At 39.2% G+C, this 14,084-nt stretch overlaps 1 protein-coding gene across 5 annotated transcripts in view; it reads left to right on the top strand.

Annotated features, from left to right (window-relative positions):
- The window catches only part of Pik3c2g (phosphatidylinositol-4-phosphate 3-kinase catalytic subunit type 2 gamma), a 327,855-nt gene that overhangs the window by 117,653 nt on the left and 196,118 nt on the right, over nt 1–14,084 (top strand). For 4 of the 5 annotated variants that reach the window (XM_055610362.1, XM_055610384.1, XM_055610354.1 and 1 more), the window contains one exon: nt 1,809–1,997. The exons of the other annotated variant lie outside the window; for it this stretch is intronic. In XM_055610362.1, coding sequence (XP_055466337.1) covers nt 1,809–1,997 — 189 coding nt within the window. The remainder of the gene's footprint in view (nt 1–1,808; nt 1,998–14,084) is intronic. 5 annotated transcript variants of the gene reach the window in all.

Genomic DNA, 14,084 nt, shown 5'->3' with positions numbered 1-14,084 from the left:
AGAGAGACAGACAGAAGTTGAGCTAAAGTTAAAAACTGTTTTATCAAAAGACGGTAATATAAAAATAAATATAAAAGACATTCTAGGAAAGTATGTGCAAGACATTTATGTAACAAAATTTGTTTTCAGTGTAGATAAAAATACAAATGAATCTAAATAATACAGCCATAAAGGTAGTCACAAGGCAAGCAGATGCCTCACGGTGACACAGCATAAAAGTTATCTATATGAACTAATATTAGCCAATTAGAAAATATCGTACTAAAAAGACAGAAAAAAAAATTAATAGCTGTCAAGAACATGATTCAAATGAAACCATCACAGTCTGCAGGTAAGGATGTGAAACTTTACAGCCAACTCCGGAAACAGACTTCTTTCTTCCACAAGTACAAAAGGGGCCAAAACCACACAGACACTACTAGGTTTATCTACAGAAAAAGAAATACAACTATTAAAATGCTTCCATGTGTATATTCATGTGACTTTGATTTATAATACCCCTCAAAAGGAAATAACTCATATGGCTACCAAGAAGAGATTACAGAAAAGAATTGTAATGTATTCAAACAAGAGAATAATAGCCACTAATTATAAAGAATGGACTACTGACACACTCAACAATACGGATAATTTCTAAAGCATTTTTATTTTAGCAAAAGTGGCCATAAAAAAAAGGATTGTTTTAATCCAGATTGAAAGAAATCAGCCCTGTGCTTGCCTCTGGAAACATGGGAAAATGTGTTTTGTACATTGACAGGGGTTTGGTTGCTACTTGGCAAATTCATTTATCAAAATGCATTGAATTGATTCTGTACATTTTCACTCATGTAAAATAGGCTTCCAGAGGAAGCTCAGGGGTACGTCAGCACTCAGTATTAGAGAAGAAAGTTAACCAGAACAACACATTATATCACTTTATTATTGATGGGAAAACAATGGCAAACAGAAGAATCTAGACGTGTCATGAAAGTCATCTGGACATGTCGCTATTCTCATGTTATTGATGATGGGGACTTCTGCCTCTCTAATCATCTAACACTCTTAGGGGAAGTTTTGGCTGATTTAAGACAAGCTGCATTGTTGTTATGGAGGAAAAAGAGTCAAAAGTGCACATAGAAATGGTCATGCCACTGATACTGTCCTCTCAGTGGACGAAATTATTTCACGGGGCTGAGAACCACACAATAAACTACCCTGAAGTCACCCTCCGTGCCCTAGACTGAGGTCTCTGCTCCAGCAGGATCATATAAGAACATAGTATCAGGAATGTCTTCATTGCAAATTCCAGTTGATTCTGTCACCCAGGGACAAATGAGATCTTTGTGAAGTCAGGCAGAGAGCGTCCTGAACCTCTGAAATGACTAAATCTCATCCTTAAATGATGCCATTTCTTCCCAGACCCACTCGCTTCTCGGATGACATGTTATAAAGGAAGAACAAGGAGACAGGATTGCTCCCCTCATACTGAGTTATAACATTCAGACAGACATGGTCTGCCCTGGAGGAGCCAGATACTTTGCCCACAAAATGGCACATTTTAAAAAGTTGGCAATGATAGAGAGTAGAAAAACAAATGTGAATTATTTGAAACAAAAGTGTTTTTTTTTGTTTGTTTGTTTTGTTTTTGTTTTTCTGCAAAAGTTATACTGGCAGAAAATAAGCTGATAGAAACTTACCAAAATCCTTCATGATAAAGGATCAGTCGTCTAATATAAACCAAAGCACAATTCAAAAACCAGAGTAAACTTGTATAATGTGCATATATAGCAATATTCAAAACCCCCCACAATTTCCAATCTGTTTTTTAGGCTTTCTCAGGAAAAGAGAAGGTATCTGTGGTTTTATCGTTTCTACTGCAATAATGAAAACTCCTCCCTCCCTCTGGTCTTGGGGAGTGCCCCTGGATGGGATGAAGGGACAGTTTTTGAAATGCATGCCATCTTGAGAAGGTGGACATTTTCTCATCCATTGGAAGCACTTGGTCTTTTGACTTCCAGGTAAGACTTACCATGACAAAATGTATGTTGATATGTGTAGGGAAAACTGAGAAACAGGACTATGCAATTAATTGCAGAGCTACTCTGTTTATACCCAATGTCAGTAGCTATGGTCATTAATTTCAAATAAATGCAAGCTGTGCATATGAATTGTAAACACTCTAAGCTTTGATTGTATCTTCACACTAAAGACAAAGACTAATTAATGGTTATAGTTTCTTAAGTGAGGAGTCCAGTTTCTCTTCAAGAAAAACAGCTGGGAAGCTGAGGCAGGGGCATTGCTGTCAATTTAATACCAACCTGGCATCCATAATGAGGTCTTATCTCAGAAAGAAATTGCCCACACCTCAGTCTGAACCTCCTTTTCTCACTAAAACATAAAATGAGTCAAAGCTCTGGGTCATCACCTTGCAAAATTCAGACCCTTTTTTACAGAAGACTTAAAAGAAAAGCACAATTGTCCCTCTACCATCCCCAAAGTGACTAATGAATGGAAAATTGGTTCAAAGTCTGACATCAGCGACAGACAGGGAAGAAGAAAACACTGATGCATCTTCTATCTATTAAGATAACTGCAGGCAGGGTATATACAAACTAAAATGGAGAACAGGAGAAAAAAAACCTGTTGTGATAATTTTAAAAGTACATGCTAATAGTTCTTATTATTAGCCTTAAAATTATCACGTCGGTATTCTCTAACCTGCTATCATAATCAATAAAGACACAGACATCTGTTCAATTTTAGATTTGCCTTATTTCACCTTGGGCTGGGCAGATAATTCCACCTACACTATCTCATATCTCCCAGCCTCCAGCCCAGGTCATCTGCTTTAACCATTCCTATCTGGACTACTTTCCATGCATAACCCCAAAATACTTGCTTGTATTTTTCATCAGGGCCATTCCTTTCCATGCCATTCTCGGAGTCCTTCCTCCAGGCCCAGTTGGTTCTTTTTCTATCCCATGGTGACTCTGCTTTCTCCTCTCTTCTTCCACGTTTCACTTCCCTCACTCTGAGCCTCTCTCCTCCACAACCCTAGAACTTTAGCTCCGCCCACCTGACCTTGGCCATGCCCAGGTACAAGAAGTTTTATTTAGCTGTTTAGCTAAACAGCAGGCAAGGTAATACAAACATCATTTTGGGGTCTACTCGAGGGATTGTTTGCAAAACAGTAAGAATTAATACAAAACACCAGGCCGTGCCACTACATAACCCACTTTTAAAATGAGTGACAGTATTCCATATTGTAAATGTACCACAATTTCTGCATCCATTCTTCAGTTGAGGGACACCTAGGTTGTTTCTGGCTATTATGAATAATGCTGCTATGAACATAGTTGAGTAAATGTTCTTGCTGAATAGTTTAGCATCTTTCAGATATATGCCCAGGAGTAATATAGCTGGATCGTGAGATAGCACTATTCCTAATCTTTTGAGAAAGTGCCAGGTTGATTTCCAAAGTGGTTGTAAAAGTTTACATTCCCACCAATGGAGGAGGGTTCCCCTTTCTTCACAACCTCTCCAGCATACACCATCCCTTGAGTTTTTGATCTTAGCCATTCTGATGGGTGTGAGGTGGAATCTCAGGGTCGTTTTGATTTGCATTTCCCAAATGATTAAGGATGTTTAGCATTTCTTTAAGTATTTCTTCACCATTCAATATTCCTCTGTTGATAATTCTCTGTTTAGCTCTGTACCTCATTTTTAATTGGATTACTTGCAGAGTGCAGGAATCCTTATGGAAGAAGAGGGAGATAAAAAGACCTGAAGGGGACAGAAACTGCACAAGGAGACCAACAGAGCCAAAAATCCTGGGCCCAGACGGTCCTGCAGAGACCCATTCTCTAACCAAGGAGCAAGAATGGAGAGGACCTAGACCCCCTACTCGAGGAAGCCCATAGGCTGCTCTGTTTCCAAGTGGGTTCCCTAGTAAGGGGAGCAGGGACTGTCTCTGGCATAAACTCAGTGGCCAGGTCTTTGATCACTTCTCCCTGGGGGGAGGGGTGCAGCCTTCCCAGGCCACTGAGGAAGATGATGCTGCCAGCCCTGATGAGACTTAATAGGCTAGGGTCAGATTGAAGGTGAGGAGGACCTCCCCTATCAGTGGACTAGGGAAGGAGCATAGGGGGAAAAGAGGGAGGGTGGGTAAGGTTGGCAGGAGATGGAGGAGGCTGAAGTGGGAATACAAAGTAAATAAATTGAAACAAACAAACAAACAAAAATAATAAACTATAAAAATAAATAAAATGAGTGACAGAGCTGACAATCACTTCACGAAAAATACACAAGTTTCCAATAAGTATGTAAAAAAGATACTTAATTTGGTATTATTGGCTATTGGAAAAAAGGCAAGGGAAGCCAGGATTGACAATAATCAAAAAGTATAAAGCGACAATGAGAATGCAGAGAAATGAAAACCTCACCGTCAAGGAAGGATGTGAAACAGGGGCTGGCATGGGGAAGCCCAGCCTGGCAGCTCTCTACACATTGAGTTACAATATGGCCCAGTAACTCCACTCTTCTTTTTACACCGAAGGTTAGTAAAAAGTATGCCCACTCAGAACCCTTACTGAGCTATCGAAAGCATCCTAGATCACAAAATACAGGAAAAGTACAGCAGCCCAAATACTCACCAACGAATAAAGAGAAGGTGCTCTGTGCTGTGTCACAATAAAAACAAATAATTCTGATAAATGTGACAGTGTGGGTGAACTTTGAATAAGCATACTATAAAAGGAAGCACACATGTTTGAAAGTAATGTCTAATTGAGTGGCAGAAAAAGTGACAAATCAGGGAGATTCAACAGAATAGGTACCCCAAACTCTCATGAGAAGAGAGAGGAAAAGGAAGCTACTTACGGGGCATTGCAGGGAGTGAAGAGGTGGTTTTACAGAGAGAGTAATAGAGAGAGAGGTTGCAGAGAGAAAACTCAGGTAAAGACCAAATGAGCCAGAGAATGAGAAGAAGCCAGGATTGTAGAACAGATTGCCAGAGTTAGTTTGAGGCCAAGCAGAGCAATCACAGATTGGATAAGTCAGCTGGGAGAGGAGTTTGAGCCAGAACAGCTAAAACAAACCAGCCAGCATAGAGTTCAGTAAGAGCTAGAAAGGATGAGCTTATTAAGCAGTAATAAGTTTTCAGAGGCTGAAAACATTCTAGGCCTAGGTTAGATTGTATGGAGACTAGAGGCTTCCAGGACAAGGCCTGGGTTAGCAGACAGGGGCAGTAATCCTCCAATACAACAACTAAAGCAGGCGAATAAAATTATTCCAAGTGAAAAAAGTCACAGACCAAAGACCATATGCTGTATGTTCCCATTTGTGTGAAATATGCATAAAGAACGAATCTATAGAGGCAATAAGAACTTTTGTGGAAACTTAGGGTCAGGACAGGTTAAAGGTAATGGATACAAGGAGAGGTGTGTGTGTGTGTGTGTGTGTGTGTGTGTGTGTGTGTGTGTGTGTCTGTGTGTGTGTGCATGTGTACACAGGTATTGCTTCACAGATTGAGTGGTATTTAAATTATATTTTGAAAAGCACGTGTGTTTTTTGGACCAACAGAATGGTTCACTGTTTAAAAATGTTATCAACTAAGCCTGATGATCTGTGTTTGGTCCCTGGATACCATGTCAAGGTGATGGAAGAGAAATGACTCCCGAAACTTGTCCTCTGACCTCCAAATGCATCAAGTAGCACTCTGCAGGACATGGTCACACATGTATACACACACACACACACACACACACACACACACACACACACAATTTAAAAAAGAACTTTAGGAGAAAAAAACACTACTTTAATTTTTTAACAAAATAAAATGAGTGTTGTGGCACATGCCCGTAATCCTAGCACATTAGAGACTGAAGCAGGAAGACTGTCATACTTTAAGGTCTAGCCTGAAGAGTTCCAGGCCAGTCTTTTAGAAAGACTTTCTAAAAATGTCTAAACAACAATGCAGCCAGTCCTGATGGGACCTGATAGGCTAGGGTCAGAGGGAAGGGGAAGAGGACCTCCCCTATCAGTGGACTTGGGGAGGGGCATGGGAAGAGATGAGGGAGGGAGAGGATGAGGAAGGGGGCTACAGGGGGAATACAGAGTGGATAAACTGTAATTTATAAAAATATAAACGAATTTTTTAAAAGTGAAAAAAGTGCCTAAACAAAAATTATGAAGATAAAGCCTACTAATAAAAGCAAGATTTTGAAGTTTGATTTTTGGGGCAACTTTCTATGTCTTCCCAACAGGCTGTGTTCATTGAGAGGCAAGTTAGTTTACACATTACCTGGCTTTAAATGTCAATGCATTCATGCTTGGCATGCTGTTCTAGAGACTGTTTTAGAAAAAAAAATGCAGTGATTCTGCTTACTCATGAGAGAATTTACTCAATTTCTATATTCTCTGATCCCTAAATATTAAGCCTAATTCTTCTCTACCCAAACAGATCTTGAAAATCTATTTGACTCCAATTATCATTTCACAGGCCAAATTTTTGAACTTATGACCTTCAGCATTATCTTCACTCAATGCCCACAACTCTAACAAGTAAACTTTATTGTTTTTTTCTAATTTCACATCCATGAACACCGAGGTTCGAAGAGATCATCACCCTAAACCTAATACACCGAGGGGCTGAGGATCATCTGTAGGCACCGGTGCAAGGGTACGGCTTCCTGCTTGCATTAGCTGCATTTCTGTCGCTGTAGTGTGATACCCCCAGGGAAAAGCCCCTTAGGTGAAATGGATTATTTGGACTCACAGTTCAATGGCACTAGAATAAATCATGTTCGGGAGGGCGTGGTCTGAAGGAGCTTGAGGCTGACCTGACAGTTAAGAGCAAAAATAGAACAGAAAGTAGAGAGAAGCTACCAAGCCTGAGGCCTGTCCTCAGTGATGCACTCCCGGTAGCAAGGTTCTGCGTCCCCCCAAACGGCACCACCAGCTGACCACCAAGTGTCCAAACAGGAGAGTCCGCACTGCTCTTACAGAGGACTAGGCTTCGGTTCCAACACATGCGTAGAGTGGCTCTCCACCACTGTTACCCTAGTTCCCTGCCATCTGAAGCCATCTTTGGGGATCATTTCATATTCAAATCACAATACTGCTTAAACACTGTAGGCGTCTTTTTTTCTGGTTGTGAATAGCAATGGCTATATTACCACACTCAAATGATTTTCCTTCACTCCGCAGCGTTCTCTAGAACCAGCAGATTTAATAGTCAGAGATGAGCAGAGCTAATGCCAAAGCAGAGACCTGCTTATTAAGACACATTCTGAGAACCTGCATGAATCTTGCTCTGATTGCTGGCTTTCCAGCTCCTTATCATGTGCTAGATAAGGTCACTGCAAGGTTGGCGTGTCTCCATCACGAGCATCCTGTGACTCCCACTCTCGGCTTAACTGAACTGTTAAAAACTTAAGGACAAGCTGTTTCCAGAAATGAGCCTTTGCACAACTCTAAATTCAAAAGCTGACTTTTCTGAGAACAGTGTGTGCTAACTATCTGAGTTATCAAAGAAGGAGTTCTTTGGGGTTCTATTTCTTTTCTTTTCTTTTTTTATGCTATTCTTTGAAGAGTTCATTGTTGTTTTAGTTTAACCTCTTGAGAACTCCTTCACTCTAGCTTGAGTTGGGAAGGTCTTTAATACTATTTACTTTGTCCTGCCTGAAGACTCTCCAATTTATTTGTGTTTATCCTGAGCAAGAGACATGCTGACACTTAACCTACCGAAAGTGGGCTACTGAGTGGTCACTCTTCCACCACTGAGTGCTCGCAGAGTGTCTGCTGGGCACTGGTCCTTCCATTAGAGAAGGCGTGAACAGCAAAGGTTGATGGTGCAGGGCAAATGACTGAACTGAAAAATGCTGTTTTCCTGAACCCTGACACAAAAAGAGAAGAACCCAGTGGCTAACAGCAAATGAGTTACTGAAGCAATTAAAAGTCATTTTAATGAAAAGATTTATGTTTAAGAAGCAGCTCAGGAAATTACATCAGGAACTTAAATAAAAGGCTGACAAGGCACCAAATCTTGCTCCTCTCATATGATGTAAAATTATTGTTTTTCAGGAAGAAAAGCAATATTAAGTACACTATGCTATAGCTTCCAAATTCATTTCTCCTGGGAAGAAGGGTCACTAAAATACTTGCAAAAGCCACTCCCTTGTTTATTGTACAGATGAATTTATACAACGTCAGTCTTGACTGGCATTGTAAGTAGGAAGAATGGAATTCACAACAGCTAGGCAATTAAAACTTCCATTATCTAGATACCTAATTAAACTATGGATTGTAGTGGTGCTTTTCTATTTATTGAGCAAAGATATGTGCTACGCACTTAATCAAAAAAAAAAAAAGCCATGGTGACTGTTGCTAAGAAAAATATGCAGTTTGTAAGGAGAGGCCACCACACGCTGTGTGCTGCTGTAGTTTAATTAAAGTAAGTTCTAGATGAAGAGGGAGGGAGGGGCAGATTAGGCAGCAGAAAGTAAGGGAATGTCCATAGTGAATTTGAGATCTGAAGCTTTGCAGAGACTTCAGATCTGTGGACACTAATGGAAGCCACAGAAAGAGAAGAGATTTTCAAAAACCAAACCAACAGATGTTTAGAAAATAGGGATAGAGCAGGTTTTAAGAGTAGCGCAAAGAAAGGAAGGCCGCGGAACAAAAGGAAAGAGTAGGCAGTGGTCAGAGAAAATTCACGACAGGTGTTGTAGCAGCCATACAAGCAAATACTTCAGAGAAATGTTAAGAGGAATTAGGCCTTAAACAGAGCAGCAGAATTAGAAGAGCCTCCACTGAGCAAAGTAAGAAAAGTTCATGCTTTTCAAGTATTTTTAATTTTCTTTTATAGTTAACCTATAAAAGCACCAAATGTTCTTGGGGTACCCTGTGACCTTCTGCTATGGTTATATGTTATAGGAAGACTAAATTAAAGTAGTAAATATATTTGACTTATCATTTTATGATGAGAACGTTTAAAATCTATTCCTTATGCATGTGACAAAGTAGTTAGTTAATTCCCAGGTCTCTGTGTGATCCCATAGACGAGGAGCTAGGCAATAACTGTGTAGTTTTTCTGTCTCCTTGCCTTGGGAATTAATTATTCGTGCTTTCGGCTCATGGCTGGTCCAGAGCCCTAGTCCACTTAGATAAATTACCCTGCTTACTACCTGTATTAATCGCTTTTCTGTTGTGGTGGTAAAGTACCATGACCAAAAGCAACTTAAGGATGAAAAGGCTTGTTTTAGCTTATGGCGCCAGGGAGATAGAGTCCACCAAGGCTAGGGAAGTACACCATAGTCACAGGAGCAGGAAGAAGCCTGATCACATTTCATCTACGCACATGAACCAGAAAGAGCAAGAGGTAGTGTGAGGATATGACTCTTCAAAGCCCTACTCCAGTGATGTGCTTCCTCCAGCAAAGTTCCATCTTCTAAAGGTCCTGCTACCTCCCCCAACAGAGCCACCAACAGAGGAACAAGTCCCTGGGAGACATTTCCCATTCAAATCAACACCCTACTGTTATGCCAACATAGATCCATTTAGAATGTAATAAATAGCAGCAAATCCAAGCTAGTCTTTTGATATTATATGTAGATATGATAATTTCTAGTCCAAAGATCGAAAGGCCTTCCTGGATACATGGGAAACCTGCCATTCTAGGTCTCTGAGGTTTGGGTTCTGGTTTCAGTGTTAACAGATATCCTTGGGAGAGACTCAGAGTCCTCTAGGATATCATATGGGGATTGTACTCGCTTTCCAAGTATTCCTATAACCACACAAAGCTCCTTGAAGGAGCATGCATTATTCAGTATGTAGAGGAACTCAATCACCGTAAAGACTCCTCATTCATCATTTCTCCTGGAATAATAAAACAAGCCTGTCAGATCCCATCGCTTTTCCTATCAGAAACACAGCACAGATATTCATATTGGCATTTTTCTTCCAAGCTGATGCAGAGTGTGTCATCAGACTCAAAAGCTACTGGAGACACACGCTTTGCTTCTGATGATTTCTAATTCCAGCCTGACACTGGGGCTTTCAGATGTGAATAGCCTTGTGGCATTCTCCATGAATTCTTGCTGTGTCTTCTGAAGGCTTGACATTTCTGTAAAATTTGATCTCAGATTTCTTTGCTTTTGGTTTACTCAAAGTTGCTTTTTCTCTTAAAGGTTGGTATTTGTTTTGTCATGCTTAGCTTTCAAACAGTGCTTTAAAAATGTGAGCAAAATATTTTCCCTGTGTCATATGATGAATTAGAAAGGAGGAGGGAAAGATGAAGACAAGGATGGGGGTGAAATAATAAAAGAATATAAATGACAAAAAACAAGTCAAATGGGAAAAGTTAAAATATATTCTCCATCAAGGAATTATTTCATGACCTCAGGAGTTTTGTGGAAGGTGGGCTGAGCCCCCTGTAATATTCTCACAGGTTGCTGAGGAAGAAGAGGAATGACAGATTCAGGAACAGAGAGAAAGAATGACTTCTCAGATCTGAATGTTGGCTGGATCAGTCAAAGCGACCCAGGAAACACATGATCTCATGCACTGCTGTCTCAGAAATGGACAAGAGGGGCTGATTTCTTTCCTGTGGATGCACAGCAATCACACAGGCAACTCTGTCCTGAGTGTCAGAGGTTATCCAAGAGAGGACTGGAGTCCCCAAAGTATCAGGAGACCTGCCACAAGGACAAGGCTCTTGTCATAACAATTTGAATTTTTTTTTATTACACTCATGGAGAGGTGAAGTTTCCCCAGGTTATATGACTTCAATATTGCAAAAGGTTTTATGTAAATATAGAAAGTGGGACCCAGCTATCATCAGTTAAGCCAGATACTGAATATTATACCCAAAAATGTGTAACAACTATTACTCTCCTAACTAAATATTTTCTATATTTTTAGCGTGATGATTTTTGGTAGAACCACAGCATGTAGCTTAACAGGGAAAGACCATATTAATGTGATTTAAATAAGCTGATAAATGTTTTAAGTATTTTAATTTTACTTCTACTATAGCTATTGATAAATATAATTAAAGTATTTTAAAAAAAACACTTCTTGAAGTTTTCAATAATTTTAAGAATGTGAAGTATCCTGAGACCTAAAATTGGAGAAGCGCAGTTAGGAACAAATCTTCACCGCTGGACTGCTCTTGCCTCCACCTCTCCATCTGAGCCCTATGCTTAACCCTGAGCCTGTTGGGTTCATCTACGTTGTTAGCATGATGAGCTGTAAATATTTCCATTAGAATTCCTTTGAAAGATGTTCATCCTGAAACCACTCAATTGCATTGAATTCTCAACCTTCCCAGATTACCACGTGGCTTGGGTCTTCTCAGTTGCCTCAGTGGCCTTAGTCCTGGAGGACTTTCTTCTTTTTTCCCCGTGTTCTCACTGGGCAATGGACCATGTTTGACTTTTAGTCCATTTCTCAGCAATTGCTGTACAGAGCTGCATTGATACTGGCTACGAGTTCTAATCTTTTAGCAAATCCCAGAGAAACCACTTTAGCTGAGTTCAGTGGCAATTGAACACTGAATCATAAACCAAAGTGGGGGCTTTGCTCTTAACCCCTACTTCAGGCATATTTACTATAATGCGTTGAGGAAGCAATCCCCTTTACTGTCCTTGGGTTTCCAAACCCTGGAATTCTATTTAGTGGCAGTATTTGGAAAGGTATGGAAGGTCTGGGAGGTGTGGCTTGGGTAGAGGAACTATGACCTGTGGACAGGCTTTGACAGTTTGTGGCCTCACAAGGACATACCTCATGCTCTTCCCTCACCCCTCATACCCCGCGGGTTCAGATGTGATCCCTCTGTTTCCCTGCCATCCTGTTATTGTGTCTCATCCACCACTGAGGCCTTTCTCTCTGAGCTGAATTAGACTCTTCCTTCTACAATGCCTTCTTGTTCCTGGGGCTTCATCACAAAAACAAACAGCATCTGTTTTCTTTTTTTCATAAGTGAAAAGTCCCCTCATTTTTCATGACCTCCTAGCAGTAGCATGCCCTAGATGAAGACATTTATATTTCAAACTAGATTTCCATTTGCAATATCGTGAGGATCTATTTTCTAATTAATTAACTATAAGAATGCTTCTTATAAATAAACGAGATATGTCAACATGGTGGGTGTCACAATGATGATTTTGTGAAGACCCAAACCATAAGCATTAATGTCTACTCCTGTAATAATCAACAGGCTCAGAAGTATCCTGATTGCCTAAGAGTACCTCCTAGCTCACGACCAGCAAGGACTGTGCATGTGTGTCAGTTCATTTGGAAATTCAGTACAAGCTGGCTTGTGGAAATTTTCAAATGGTTTGCAGGTCTTCTGTCACATGTGACATTTTAGTGTAAATATTAAACCAAAGTTAGACCTGACACAGGTAACCTTCATCTCATTGAGGAATGAGGCCCTGAGCAGGAAATGCCGGCAGTTAAATATCTGGGAATGTTTTAAATAATTTCAGACATCGCAGGGAAGAAATGCCAGGATTTGCAGAACATGTTTGTCTATTGATCTACACCTGACTTCAGGGGCCATAGAAAACTAACATCCATTCTAGAGAGACCTATTATGTCAGAAGAATGTTCTAAATTAACTAGAAAGTTGAAAGCTCATTTTTCTCCAACAATGTCATATCTTCTTAAAAGAGAATAATATTTGATATTTCTTTTAGGCCTGAAAATGAATTCATAGTTTTTTACATATTTTCATTGATTATTTTGCTGGATATTCCTCTAAGATACATTATTTTTGAAGGCTTGAAAAACTAGGTTGGAAAATTAAAGTTATGTGTGAAACTTCCTTTAAAATATTTGAATTAATATTTTGATACCTTCTATCCTTTTATTAAGAATAATGGATCAATATATACTAAATTTTTTAAAAGCAAAAGACATAGGTTAAGAGCAGTAATAGAAAACATTTGTAATGAAAATATATTATTTTATATACGGAAATGTCATAGTAAAACTAATTACTTTGTATATTAAAAACAGTATTACACTACTATAGAATACTTTTAGATCATCAAATAAACCCATTGTTCTGCTTGGTGCTAATATATAATCTACCAGATGATCTTAATGTATTTATTGTACTTAGTTTTAGACATACATAGTATTTCCAATGTTTTTTTTTCATAAACACATCTTCATGTACATCTCTTATTATACCATGAGGATTGATTTCCAAAGGTTAAATTGCTGCATCAAGAATAAACTTAAAAGTATTTTTGTCTGTTTCATTTTAAAGCATGTCCTATACTTCTAGCATTGTGTGAAAGAACCCTTGTTTTAGAAATGTATCGACACCACAGCATCTCTTAAGGTGGCCTACTCTTCCTAAAATAGGCAAAGGCAAGTGATATTTGGATATGCTTGAATGTCAAGTGAGTCCTTAGTCAGATCCCAAGATACCATGTGGTATTTCCAATTTCTCTTCCAATTTCTCTCTGAATGTCAACCAAAGGTAGTAAATAAATCATACATCCTTCCCCATCAAAATACAAGCATGGTTCCCTGAATCTGCATGTATAATTTTACTTTTTTAATTCACTGTATAGGTAAGAATAGATTTTTGTTTCCTTCTGTCTGAGGACCTTGGAAAATGTCCTTTTCCATTATCCTCGGATTTATTTATTTTTCTTACCATTTGACTGAAAGTCAAGAAAAAAGTATGAAATTTATGTAGGCGGTATTTGCAAAATTAAAGCTGTTGCAACCAATTTTAATGATCCCAGCACAGCAAGAAGTAATCACTCTCTATACTATGATTTCCAGCACTGTTTTCATCATCATCAATGCATTTTGATTAATCACCTCAATAAAGACAGCATAGTGCTAAATTCTAGAAACAAGAATCGATGAAATAAACATTACCCTTAGTTAAGAAATGGGGACACTTTTTGTTATAATAATTTTTAATATGTATTAACCAATCCCAGGTGACTAGAAGTAAGTAAGTCAATATCATTAGGGGACAAATAAATTATTACTAAGAATAGTCACATTCAAAGAAGTTCAATGCACATTTGTGTGTGTGTGTGTGTGTGTGTGTGTGTGTGTGTGTGTGTGTGTGT

Source organism: Psammomys obesus, unplaced genomic scaffold (assembly GCF_907164565.1).
Source record: "Psammomys obesus unplaced genomic scaffold, mPsaObe1.curated_primary_1811, whole genome shotgun sequence".
Taxonomy (NCBI): domain Eukaryota; kingdom Metazoa; phylum Chordata; class Mammalia; order Rodentia; family Muridae; genus Psammomys; species Psammomys obesus.
The sequence above is the reverse complement of the archived record's forward strand: the minus strand, read 5'-3'. Positions and strand labels throughout refer to the sequence as shown.